The 13,299-nt window shown below is 45.6% G+C and overlaps 1 protein-coding gene across 1 annotated transcript; it reads right to left on the reverse strand.

The window, feature by feature from the left end:
• Positions 1-4,971: 4,971 nt before the first annotated feature.
• Positions 4,972-10,387, reverse strand: T265_13131 (hypothetical protein; the record flags this gene model as incomplete). Its single annotated transcript, XM_009167323.1, has 4 exons — positions 4,972-5,377; positions 7,219-7,407; positions 9,856-10,255; positions 10,294-10,387. The coding sequence occupies 4 exons, from the start codon at positions 10,372-10,374 to the stop codon at positions 5,055-5,057; spliced, it is 993 nt and encodes a 330-aa protein (XP_009165587.1).
• Positions 10,388-13,299: the final 2,912 nt, after the last annotated feature.

Consider the following 13,299-nt stretch of genomic DNA (forward strand, 5'->3'; position numbering starts at 1 on the left):
CGTTCTTGTTGTCAGTTTCTATCCAGATTGCCTGAGTGGATGTCTGGAGGTGTAGGCACTTCGGAATGATTGTGGTAAGCTAGAACTAAGTCCCTCCCCCGTCCACCTTTACTCTTTTCTTTACAATAAGGCTTTCAAATAAGTCATGGTTGTACGGCAGTGAAGCATCGGTGTTGAACACTGATGTCATGCTGTCGATGATGATGAGCATTGTTGATCGGGTATTCTCACCAGACTCGGGCAACGCTTCGGAGTCTGAAAGTCTGTTGACGTTTTCGGCACGCTGCTGCCAGTGTTCGGATCCGTATGGTAGTACGGAGCGCACCGCAGCTTTTCAAACTCGACCCTTGACGTACCAGCTAACTTCACGCGTATGCCAAAGGTGACGCAGGCTTACAAACACCCCACTGGCCTTCGCAATCCGGATGGAAAAATCATTTGCGAGACCGCCGGGACTGATACAGCTACCCAGGTAGACAAATCGGTTAACCTCAATGGGCTCATCCGCGAACATGAGATTAGGGTTTAAGCCGACCAGTCTTGCAGTAACACTACACATGCGCGTGCCAAACCGTGGAGCAGAATTATTCAGATAATTTAATGTTCCGATTACCACGGCGTCAGATCCAAAAAGAGGTACCGTCTGCGCACTCGATATCTGTGATCGGATGACCCGGGATCACTTCGGCCCCACACGCATTAGAAGCGCCTCAATGACGAAGTTGAACGGGGAAGATGAAAGAGGACAATCCTACCTGACACCACTTGATGCGGTGGTGTGGAAGCTCTCATGCGAGAGCTTCCCGTAGGCTTTCACACGTCAGCGAGTGTTGGCGTACAGGCCTTCAGGGGGTCAAGAACTTTTGGGGGATATATTAGCTCCATGGTGTTTAATGGTCTACAGAGTCGAAGGAAAGTTTCAAGTCCAGCAAAACAACCATTGTTCGTTACTGGAAGCAGTGTCGCCGTTCCAGAATTTATCGGAGGTTGAAAATGTGATCGATGCAGGATGGAACCGAACTTGGTTTTCGCTGATGTCTTTCTCTGTTTTCGATCAACCTCCCTAGGGTAAGACTAGAGAGCACTTTCGATGCCACAACTATCAGGCTGATGCCAGGGAGTATCCCAACCCTCGTGCTTCCTTCTGTGGCATGGCATCTAAAAAATCGACAGCATGACATCAGTATTCAACACCGCTGCTTCACTGTCGTAGCATGGCACCGAGAGGGTGCTGCAGATGAAGCTGATGCCACGGTGTCACAGCGTCCGCGTACCATTTTTTGAGGATAGAAATAACTGTCGACATGCCTCATTCTGCAGGCGACTTCTCTTTGTTCCATATCGCACCGAAAAGCACTGCCAGATGGGTCAACGGGCATTCTCCGCCCTCTGAAGTGGACTGGATACGAACCGTCTGGTCCTGATGCCTCCCTCATTTCATTTCGGGTATTTTGTACTTTATTTCTTCTGACGGGTGATTAAGGTTTCAGTGCCATTAGCTCGCATGAACCTTCCCGAGAGACTGTGTTTCAGGAGGCCAGCTGAACTGTTCTTGACTGCTCGGCCCACCTTTCCAGTTGACTTTTCGCGATTGAATTAATGAGCCGACTTTTTCATGTGTCGTTTCGCTTACTGCTGCTTTCCCGGGGTCAGTCGATCGTATCTGTTGATATAAGACACGGTGGTTTCCGGTAGCAAAGGCCTTCTACATTTCCCAAGCTTCCCAGGGCTCACGGTCTTTCCTTAGGCTCTCCATTGTTTAGTGTTTGATGGAGTTGCGTGCGCCGCAGTACTGGTTGCCTGTTTGTGTGGATTTCCTAGCATCAATTGGGATAACGATCTCGAAGACATCCAGAGGTCTTTTGATCGAATCGGAGAAGTCGGACAGACAGCACCGAACGCCGCTAGCTTTCTCCGTTTTGCCATGCTTCATCCATGTGTTTACTACCAGTACAGTATTGGTTTATTCTGCAGTGGATGGATGTCCTATTCAACATAAATGAATTTCGAGTGTCAAACGATGAAAATTTCTTCAAGAGGACAGGCCGAGGTGACATCACAGTCGTTTGGTCAATTGGACTGAACCGATTTTCCCCCTCATGAGTATGACATGAACCAGTTGTTTTAGCACTTCACTCCCGTGAATTGGACATTTTCCAAGCATAGTATTTTCACTGATCCATCGGATTTAAGGGGATTTTTCACCTGTAATCGGTTATCCACATCCCTCATGAGCAGGCTTCAACATCGCAGTCCACTTAGCTGTTCCGTTAGACTGTCGATACCTTCTCCCAGCGGAGGCGATGTAATATACCGTAAAAGTACTCCTTGGATTGTGCTTTGAATACGACATTCGTAGGTCATGGACTATTTATCAGGCAGAACAACTTTCGTGGAGCCAATCAGCCGTCCTCTTGTTATCCACTCAGGTTGTCGATCTGAAAGGTTGACGCAACACACTATTTATAAAGTTGTTGAAGACTCTTAGACAGCCCACGATCGGCCTCACCCTTCTTGGGGCTCATCAGGTAGGCGTAGTCATTGAGAACATAAACGCGAGATTCAGCTGAGTTTCAGTAACGGAATGCTCGAAAAAGGGTAGAGCCTAACGCCACTGTAAAGCAGCAGCAATCCAGGATCCCGATACAATCGGGCACATAAAGGGGATACAGTTGTATCTTTAAAATGCTATCAATGGGGAGAACCTTGTGAGTAAACGAATACAAGGATTCGTATTCTCCACCACCGAAGACGCTTACGAGGTTTGCGCCTACTCGCTTACAAGGCATTTTTCTTCGAGAGCCTTATTCGCTCATCTTTTTCCGTATGGATTGAATGCAAAAACACGACTTTCATCCCTGATATGTGGCAGCGCTTCCTTCCAACGTGGTATCTCAGTCTGTGATCCATCGTTCGTTTCCGGTTATTTGTCCATCTGCGTCCGTATTGTATGTATTTGTTGTTCTGAAATAAGCAAATCTAGGAAAGATCACTTTGTTCAGGTCCCGCGAACCTTGCCATTGGATTGGTGGAAAAAATAGCAAACCGCGATAGGTACCAGAAACTTGGAATTATGGCTACACGACTACTTTCTAACGGGGAAATCAGGGAACAACACCAAAGCTTGGCATAGCGGTTAACTTCTGCTCACCTATAGTGAACCAGGTCGTCAAAAGTATCGAGCTAAGGTCTATCAGTTATCCCTGATGCGGATTTCTGGTTTGTGATAACTAACCTTACAACGAATCGATCATGTTTTGTCCTGAGATGTGCCTTCGGGGTTGGTCAGTGTGCGCTCTTCGACGCTGAAAATAGCCCTAGAGTATTAATGAATCGAATCGTCCTTTGTTGGTTCACTTGGATTGCTCTTCATTCAGCTATACTTGCCTATTTGGCGCGGTATAAGGGATAATACCTTTCGGCCCATCAGAGGCAAAATACAGATAGTTTAGGTGATGTCACAGTACACTGCTTAACTGATATACACTGTACAAGGCATTCGATGAGGGGGTTTCAGCAGTTTCGAGAAGTAAAAGGCACACATGCAGATCGTACGCGTCTCAGGCCGCAGACGATACGCGAGTTGAGTAACGACAATGGTTCATCGTCCAACCCTAAAAACGTAAGGCAAGCTATCTCCCACGGTGATATAGACTAGAAGACTAGTTTGCTAAGGACGGCCCTTGCGATATAATTCTATCTGGCTCCCGGAAATTGAACTCGGGACTAGAAGGGACCACAGTTCTGTTCCTCACCCTAACGAGAGGATCCAATGCCCGTAACCTCGAGCTTTAAACGCGCTGCTTCAAGACATTGTCTTCAAACCGGCTTCTAATAGAGCGACGCGTAGATCATCATGGAGATATTGAAACCACGGTTCGTCACTAATGTGTTAATCAATTGTACAGTAACATAGGTATCTTGAATAACTGGGTTTGACTGGGTGTTGACAAAGTCATTCCTAAAGTCACAGAATTGCACAATACCAAATAAGCACCATGCATCCCAAGAAATTCGGTTGCAGGTACACTGTAATGGGTTAAGCTGAGGCATTAGCCAGTGGCTCCGATCTTAGTCACTCAGGAATTCGGTCAAACGTCCCTCGGAAGAGAACCTCTAGGTCCAATAGGTGGCTCGCATTGGAACGATTAGCCTGGCTACCGCGTGCAAAATGTTTCCTAGCGTTCGGTTTCAATTATACAGGCAAAACTTCTTGCTAGTGCTTTTGAAACCAACGTCTTCCTTACTGGTACCTCTGGGTGTATAATAATCTAACTCTGGGGTAGTTATGCTTTTATCGATAGTGCTAGGCACTATCAGGGGATTGATAAAACACCTATTTCAGTAACCAGGTCCTAGAACGCGGAACTGAGGTCTTCGTAAAAAAACGCAGCCAGCCGTTGGCCACGATGTTGTTGATATAACCAAACTACTGATTAATTTCACAGCATGTGGAACTTTGGAGTATAAGCATTCAAAAGTTATCTTCAGACGAGAGCCTCCAAGAAGCCCTGAAGCAACGCGAACCCAAATATCTCCGATGGCTAACTACATCGATATGGTTGTACGATAGTGAAACATCAATGTTCTCTAATGCGGTCAGTGATGACGATGATGCAATAAATACGGTGCGTAACTATAGGACCAGAGAAGCCATTCTGGGCAGTTGATAGCCTAATAATCATCCGGTTCACTGCCAACTAGCGGACACTAGAATGACGGGTGCGGAAGACTTCCACTGACGAGTTTTGTTCTCCATCAGGTATCCAGCCACCAAAGCAACCTAGATGGCCTTGCACAGTTACGTAAACTACTTACGTGTTTGCGCACCGACTACGTTTAAAAAAATTCTACTAAATCCCATCTTACTTGGTCAATTTCAACAAATCTTCATGCACAACCGCTAATTAGCTCGCACTCATTCTACTACCAGCTCACCTTTTCTGTCCTTTTAGATAAAACAGAAGCATTCTGGTTGTTTAAAATCTTTTCGAGTATCAGGAAGCCTTAAAGTAGAAGTTGTATATACAGGGTTCCGTGATGAATAGTTAGTTTCACAGTGGTCGGCTGCTCAGCAGATGAAGTAGAGCGCCGACGTAAGTACGAAGTTCTGCATGTGCTGGATCATTTGAAGAAGTAACTTTGGCATCAGATAATTTGAGCCAATCGACGAATGTAACGATTTCATTCCTTGACAGAAGCTCATCCGTACGTTTTGATGCGAATTTAGGGCGATTCTCTGTGTCAATTGCGGAATCGAGAGAAGGACAGTCCGAAAATAACAATAGCAAACTCGCTAATATGTGCTCTTGGGCGTCTGGAATCATCATGGCGACCTGGATCAACTTGGATGCGAGTTGCCTTTCTTTTTCTACGTCTAAAAGATAAAGGGCAAATAAAAACCATGAAACCGGACACCAGGTTCCGACAGATGCTGGGAACGTTAGGTATCAAGCGATGAATTTGTGGCTGTAGAAGACCAAAAGCTGCTGGGATTGCCGATTTCTGTAAAAGCACTAGTGAGCATTAAGTATTCCGCGAAAAATACCAAGTACAGGGGACAGAGTCGACTCCGATTCTACCCAAACTGCGATAGTCAGTCAGTAATCAACAGATATAAAATTGGCAGTGTTTATGGCGTATCAACCAACATATACAAAGATAGGGGGAATCAATCCCGAAAAGCCGGTCCAGGGACGAAGTTGTGTCTTGGTAAATGAACGACGATATGAGTGTTCGACATGCGGTAGCAGAGCAAAGTGCTGTCAGTCTGACATCCAGTATCGTTCATTGATCTCATCTAGCTTTCCATTGAGATCTATGTGATTACAGATCCACCCTAACGCCTCTTATGTTGGGGTGGACATTCGTTTAAGGAACAGTACCAAAGCAGTGCAGATTTGAGGCACCGCAGACTATAATGACGTGTATAACTACTGTGCAACTGACTGGGATTAAGCCCACACACAACTGGCAAATGAACTAACTGCATTAATTCCAGTGGTTCCATCCAGAAGAAATCTTCTTACCAAACGAGGCTAGAGCAAGTTTTGAGCGTCAACGTGGCATCAGGTTAATCACCAATGACAGGCTAGAAAGCTACATTGTGCCCCATACCGAGCTAATAATCTTGAACAATGTGGGGAGCGAAAATAGGAGTGTTTTTTATGTCTTCCGAGCGTTTTGTTGTACCTAGTAAGAGTATTTTGAATGTTTTCCTGTTTTGAGAGCCTACACATGATGGGTGAGCCGAAGACGCTTCACAGACTGCTGGCTTGATCAACTTCAACAGACTTGATGTATATGGAAACAGTTGCCTGTGTAACTTCAGTGGAAACTAGAACTAGCAAATTCCACATCGGCAACTGCTCTTTCCAGGAATGACGAGCGAAGCTGCCTACATGGACCAGTTGCGTGCCCAACAGCGCTTTTCTGTACGAGCCATTGCTTTCAAAGAATAACTTAACTTCTCGAATGGAAATCTCCAGCTTTCTACCTCCAATCCATTCTTCACCAAAGAGCAGTCGGACAATGCTTGCAACCGGTCAAGAAGTCGGTGCTTCAGAAAAGTTTGGGAGACATTTTGTTATCTCATCCCACAAAAAGCCACTGACAACCTTGCCCAGCCGCTATTGGTATTCGGTAAAAAGATGGAGGATTGTACATTTGTAGGCACGTGTGGTGCCCCTGTAGCCGGGAGGCTGCTCACGGATGCAGTGTGGGTGACCCGAGACTGGTCAGCCTTGGTCAGTGCAACAACGAACGCCCGCATAATGGAATAATTGCGGATTTATGTTTTTCATTTCCCATACGTAGTATTCCTTAGTACTCGAGAACGAAGCTAGGATAGAGGGAAATAATAAAGCTCACGACGGGTGAAAAAGGTTGCCTGAGTGAGAGATACTCGAGTCCCATTGACATTACTGACCTTTAACTACCCTAACGGAAGCCCCAGTAGCGATTATCTGGGACAACTGTACGCACAGCACAACAATTCATGGTAACACAGTACAGTGAGAAGTAAAATGAAGTAATTCGACGAATAAAATAAACGAATGCACCAAGTTGAGTGACCTATTCCTACAGTTCCGAGAAGCGAACGCTGGAAAGAGGGACGACATAGCGTTAGGTGGGAGGCTACAAATATTCAAATACATAAACATAGAGAAGTTTGTATAAAACCGTTGGGTATCACAGTTACAACCGTCTGCAACTTACCCATCGAGGAGGGCAGTACTTCTTGTAGAAGTGAATAAATCAGAAAAGCCCCTTTCTCGCAAACCCGGTTTATGCCTGTATCCGTTTTAGCCTCATCACGCAGCAAATCAACCAAAACATCGAGGATTCTTTCAAATCCATTTGCCTGCTGAAATGCAGTGACGCTTGGAGGGTGGCCACGTGTCAAGCCTGTTAAAGATTGCCAACAAGAAAACGAGATCAGTAATATGAAGGAAATTTTGGATCCCTCAGAAAAAGATTCGGCGCCATCTAACTCGGAGGAATCACGGCGATCAAATACACATCAAATGAAGAATCGATGCAGAAAGTCAACTGTCGAACTGTTTCGAAAGGAACTAGCATAATCATCATCGCAAACGACAGCAACGCCATAATAGAATACAAATGCTTTCTTGTCGTATAGCCATGTCAATTTATTTAAATAAAACCTTGTAGGGGAAAGAAAGTGAGACAGGGATGGGGACCTAGGGTTAGCCTACCATAAAAATCCGAGATACATCACTGCTGGGCAAACTGGACAGGGACTAACAGCGTGAACGCCACTGAACTTGACAGCTAACATATCGTCCCAGCCAAGTACAGAACGGGTCATATGAACACCATCTTGAAGTGCGAACATTATCCAAACCTTTCGTAACACCCTTCGGTCCCTTCTGTCACATCAAACTTTGTCCACCTCTAGGTTTCTACCACTCTTAATTGGACATGGGAAACAATGCTGTTCTCGATAGACGTGGCATGCCTCAGTCACCTTAAATGGTAGTGCTGGGTGCATTCTTTGAGCGAGGTACCGCCTGATTCAAAAGAAACCCGTTTCCGACAATCTAGGCATTCACTGATTTCAGCCGATTCCAGCTATAATTTTGATACACCGGTGGTCAAAGACCTGGAGATACCTTCAGACTGCATTGCCATTCTAAGTCACTGATGCATTGAACGAATGACTTGCATACACACTCGGAAAAAGTACCTGTGCACTACACCGCAAAGCAATTTCGACGTGAAGCCATTGTACGACCGGTGTCATTCCGACAGGTTGTTAACGTTCATCGCGCGACCCATCCTCACCTACTCACTACATCGCGTCACCATAAGGGAAATACCAGATACATACAGAAAACAGTGTTCGTACATACTTTCTTCTAATTTTCGGTCATCAAGAATGCCCACGGTACTGTCACCCCATGTGCAGGAAGCCTAACTGGAATGGATAGTAACTAAACTCATCAGGCTTCTGTCCCATACAGCACAAACGCATCGTAGTCCAGACCTTGTTTCATAGAAAAAGACTGATCTGATTTACACACTCGCTGGGAAGGTAGAATCAGTCAAAAGTCTGCTACAGTCAGACGACTATTCGGATAACCTCATTGAAGAACGTTTCAGTGCGATTGGCGAAGAGGAAGCATAGGCATTTACTCAAGAAAAAACAGTCTGACTTTGTTCTTTATTCAAGTGTGGGGGCAGCGACTGGTTACTTAAGGCCTGTACTCAACGCTCAGAAGGATTTGAGAGTTACTCTAACTGCCACGATTATATTGCTTGGTCACGGTACGTTTTTGTTCCATATAAACAATGTCACAGTACTGTAATGTTTCTTTTTATTCTACGTATACGCATCGTGGCAACTATCATCATCGACAGCATGAAATCAGTGTTGAACGCTGATTTTTCGCTGCCATAATTGGTAAACAAGGATCTACGAACTCAATTCATCCTACAACACTGTCCTCATCATCGACGCATGAAATCAGTGTTGAACGCTGATTTTTCGCTGCCATAATTGGTAAACAAGGATCTACGAACTCAATTCATCCTACAACACTGTCCTTCATACTGGCCTGTTCAGATAGAATGTGAGACTATCCTTCATTTAGATAGTAGTGCGCGACTGCGACTGAATTTTCGCGGCTGGTAGAGCTTATTTGCAAAGAGATTCACATTCAAATTGAACCGACGGTAAAGGAATTCTTTGTGAAAGTCATGGGGTGCAAAAATCTTTATCTCTGTTCTGGAAGTCAGATATACTCGAATTACTGAAAGTGTACCTATATCGGCAAACTGCTCGTGTAAGACAGTCTGTAAAACTAGCAAGGCGACCGAAATAAAGCAAAGAAGTTTGTCAAAAAACAAATCTGACTTCTAGAAGAGTAAAATAAATGAAAATGGTGGTCAGCACATCTACATAGGTCTTCAGGAAGAATGCAATAGCTCAATAAAAGTTTGTTGGGGTCTAAAACGAGGCGTAAAAAATAAACACAGTACATTGCTTATCTGAACTAGAATCCGCGATCAGATCGTTGGTAACCTACTTTTCTAATCATGATTATGAGTTGGTGAACCACATAAGATCCAGTGCACTAATCGGCAGCACCGGTTCCCATTACAAGAGACGAACTACGCTAGCTCAGTGGTTAGGCCGCGAAACTATTTACCGAGGGTCCTTATAATGAATGCAACCATGACATTCGATTCCTTTTGTCTAAGCTTGGGAAATGCCCCAGCCCTCGTGCTTCCTTCGAATTGAGCAGTACCCATAAATTGGTAGTCCCATGGCTGATTTGTTATTGGTCTTATTGTTTTGATAAGGGTGAATAAGTACACCAGATAACTCACAAGAGATGGCCAACATTAACTTCTTCAAACGTTGTAGATCCCTTTCTTTAGGTAAGAGCGACATAAGCTCTTCGAGGACATTCGAATTCGCACAGATTTCCTGGGTAACCGGATTGTTTTGAGTCACTGCGGCAAGAAGTTCATATGCTCCAGGTTTTAGGGAACTCGGTCCCTGGAAGAATAAAGCACGAAGAAGTGAAGCACCTCCAAGCTTGAAGAAATCATTAGCCAAATTGATATCCTCCGTCAATGATATCATGTCCTGAAGTATTTCTTCCATTTCTGACTCATTTGAACTGGGCGCATCAATCAGCTGGGTCAGCTCATTGATATCTGCTTTCAACTGTTGGGTCAAGTCAACAGACGTATTTGCGATTGCTTCCCTCAGCCACTGTGCTTTCTGTATCAACATAAAAAAGTGTGCCCAAGAGAAATTACCTCTGGATCAACGTTGGATTCTGAAGTCCCATCTGAATTTTCCATGGCAAAGCGTAAAAGCCCCTTAAGGTTGCGGGACATATCGACGATAATTCTGAAAAAAGCGGAGCACAGAGGTAGTCTCATTGTAGTAATTAAATGATTGTCCCGCTCGTTATCTGTCATACTATAAACTAAAGATGGTGTTTCCCGTAAAGACTGCAGGTCAGTAGACGGTAGAATAAAGTGAGAACATTAAGTCTCGTGTCCCCAGGATTCCGTTTTTTAATGATCTTCAGATGGTGGCTTTACTTTGGAGCCGTTCAGGAAGATAGGACCCTGGCCGGTCGGCTTAACAAATGATTCAACACAACCAAGAACAAGATATCAAAAGAGAAACGAAACGACGATGCTCGTGAAGAATCCGTCACAGGCACTGTCGCAAGAACATCGAGTGGCATCGGAAAAATAAACAAGTCATGTTAGGGACCTCAACGAGAAGAACCAATGGCCAAGATAGACAACCAAATAGGAGAACGGCTCGATAGCCTCCAAACGGTTAAAAGGAGCGCGACGGTGACAGTCGACTCTACAGTACTTCCCGTAGTCCAAACAGGCACCTTGACATTGCAGTGGCGCAAGTAAAGAGCGAAATGAAATGCCATCGTCTCTTACGACAGGAAACTGACAGTAAAAGGAAAAACCAGGCGTTGCGTGCCCGTCAGTGCCGTTAATCATTGGTGCGTCCAGTCCTGCTTTCCTATCCAGGGATGGAGTGGTTGTAAACCCGGTTGACTGCTTTCATGCTTCCTTGCCAGGCTATAGACCGTCTCGGCCATTTCCATTCATCGCAGGGTTAGGCGAAAGAAACTATGCCAGGCGACGTTAATCTGAGATGCGAAGTAGTGTCCTAACAAGGGTAACTTATGGATCGGAAATGTGACCAACAAGGTTCCTACACTAGACATACATGTATGCCTACGAACCTGTCTCAGTACGTACGGACAATAACGAACGATTGCTTCAGCCACGTGCTGACCACAGGCTTTTACGCAGCACTAACTTTCGAAATGGCCGGAGTCATCTCGCCACAGAGTTCTCCGACGGCGGACGGTTACCAATTTAAAGTGATCACATTACCATCAGTGACCGATGGAGCTATAAATAACTGGCTGCCGCTCGTCCGGAGTGGCTTATCCCTTCGTTTTTCATGGCCGTGTAAGTTGTGGACAAATGGCTTGGCAACTGAGTGGCAGATTCGGATGTTAGACAGATTTATCAGAAATTCTTCCACGTGCTCCACCATCAGATGGAAATTCATACTAGGACGAGATCATCACAACTTTGCACAGTGCTAGGAGTTTTGTCTGCGGCATGACGCCACCAGGCCCATTCAAGCACTGACTATCACACCGAACAGTGATACTACTTAAACCTCGGGTAAATATTCCACACGGTCCCGAACATAGGTTGGTCCGACGAATCGCCAAACGTCAAGCCAAAGTAAGTTTGTGCATCGACTGTGACCTTTATTGGACAAATAGAGCTAAGGAAACGGAAGAGGCCCGGAAAGCCGGGAATACCGGAAGATTATTTCAGTTGGTGTCCGGAGGCCAGCCATCCCTAATAGCCGAGCATCACATCATTTGGATGGATGTGTCACGTGCGATCGGGCCCCGGAAACCACCTGTGAACGAAACCAACATGGATCAGAATATAGCAACCAGCTTGAATAAAAAACGCTTCGACCAGTGGGCAGAATACTTCGAATAACAGTTATCATGACCATCAACTGCCACACATCTGGAGGTCGTAGCTGACGCAGAACTATGGAAGGCGGACGTGGAACCACCTACGTTCTCAGAGGTTTATGATCGCGAAAGTTCCCACGAATGCCACCGACCTCCTGGTCCGCATGACCACATATAGCGGTGAAGCGCTCAGTCACCACCTGTCTGAACTGTTTAGCCGGGAATACTGGAAGATTATTTCAGTTGGTGTCCGGAGGGCCAGCCATCCTAATAGCCGAGCATCACATCATTTGGATGGATGTGTCACGTGCGATCGGGCCCCGGAAACCACCTGTGAACGAAACCAACATGGATCAGAATATAGCAACCAGCTTGAATAAGAAACGCCTCGACCAGTGGGCACAATACTTCGAACAACAGTTATCATGACCATCAACTGCCACACATCTGGAGGTCGTAGCTGACGCAGAACTATGGAAGGTGTACGTGGAACCACCTACGTCCTCAGAGGTTTATGATCGCGAAAGTTCCCACGAATGCCACCGACCTCCTGGTCCGCATGACCACATATAGCGGTGAAGCGCTCAGTCACCACCTGTCTGAACTGTTTGCCCGCACTTCCGAAAAGGAGAATATCCCACACAACTCGCAAAAGCCCAGTAGACCCGCCAGAGGTGGCTAAGGTGGGTCAAAGCCGGCAACCCAGAAGAATTTCAGCCAAAATTTTTCATGGCCTTTTTCGAAATCCTTTGCAGCTGGACGAGGCTAACGGTTGCAACCACAAATTTGTCGAGGCATACTTTTCGGCTAACTGGCTGCTTCCCTGAGTAATCGCTGTGATCACCTAACCTCATGGCATGCGTATTATTACCGAACGCCGTAGCTAATTGCCAACCGCGCCGTACTTGCGGCAACATGCTGCATGGTTAAAGGATAACGAGATTAGTGCAGACATAAATGTATTAGTAATATCATAATGTCATCATTCATTTTTTCGGTGCGCCGCGAGGCGGCCTTCTCGCGTCGCAGCTTCCGGTTTCCAAGGATTCGATCAAGGGCTACCCTGAACCAAGACTGAATTGATTCCTCAATGAAATCCACTGTGACACTCGAGTGTGGCCACAGAGTACATAACATCTAAAGTGACAAGTGTCAATGTAAAACGGTTACCTCACCCTTTATGGGTCTTGGCAACTGTGTGCATGATGTGTCTTTTATCTTCTCCCTTAAACCACGTCAGATGATCTGCGAACTCCGGAGCAAAAAGAGCACACAG

The sequence above is a fragment of the Opisthorchis viverrini genome (assembly GCF_000715545.1).
Source record: "Opisthorchis viverrini unplaced genomic scaffold opera_v5_38, whole genome shotgun sequence".
Classification (NCBI taxonomy): domain Eukaryota; kingdom Metazoa; phylum Platyhelminthes; class Trematoda; order Opisthorchiida; family Opisthorchiidae; genus Opisthorchis; species Opisthorchis viverrini.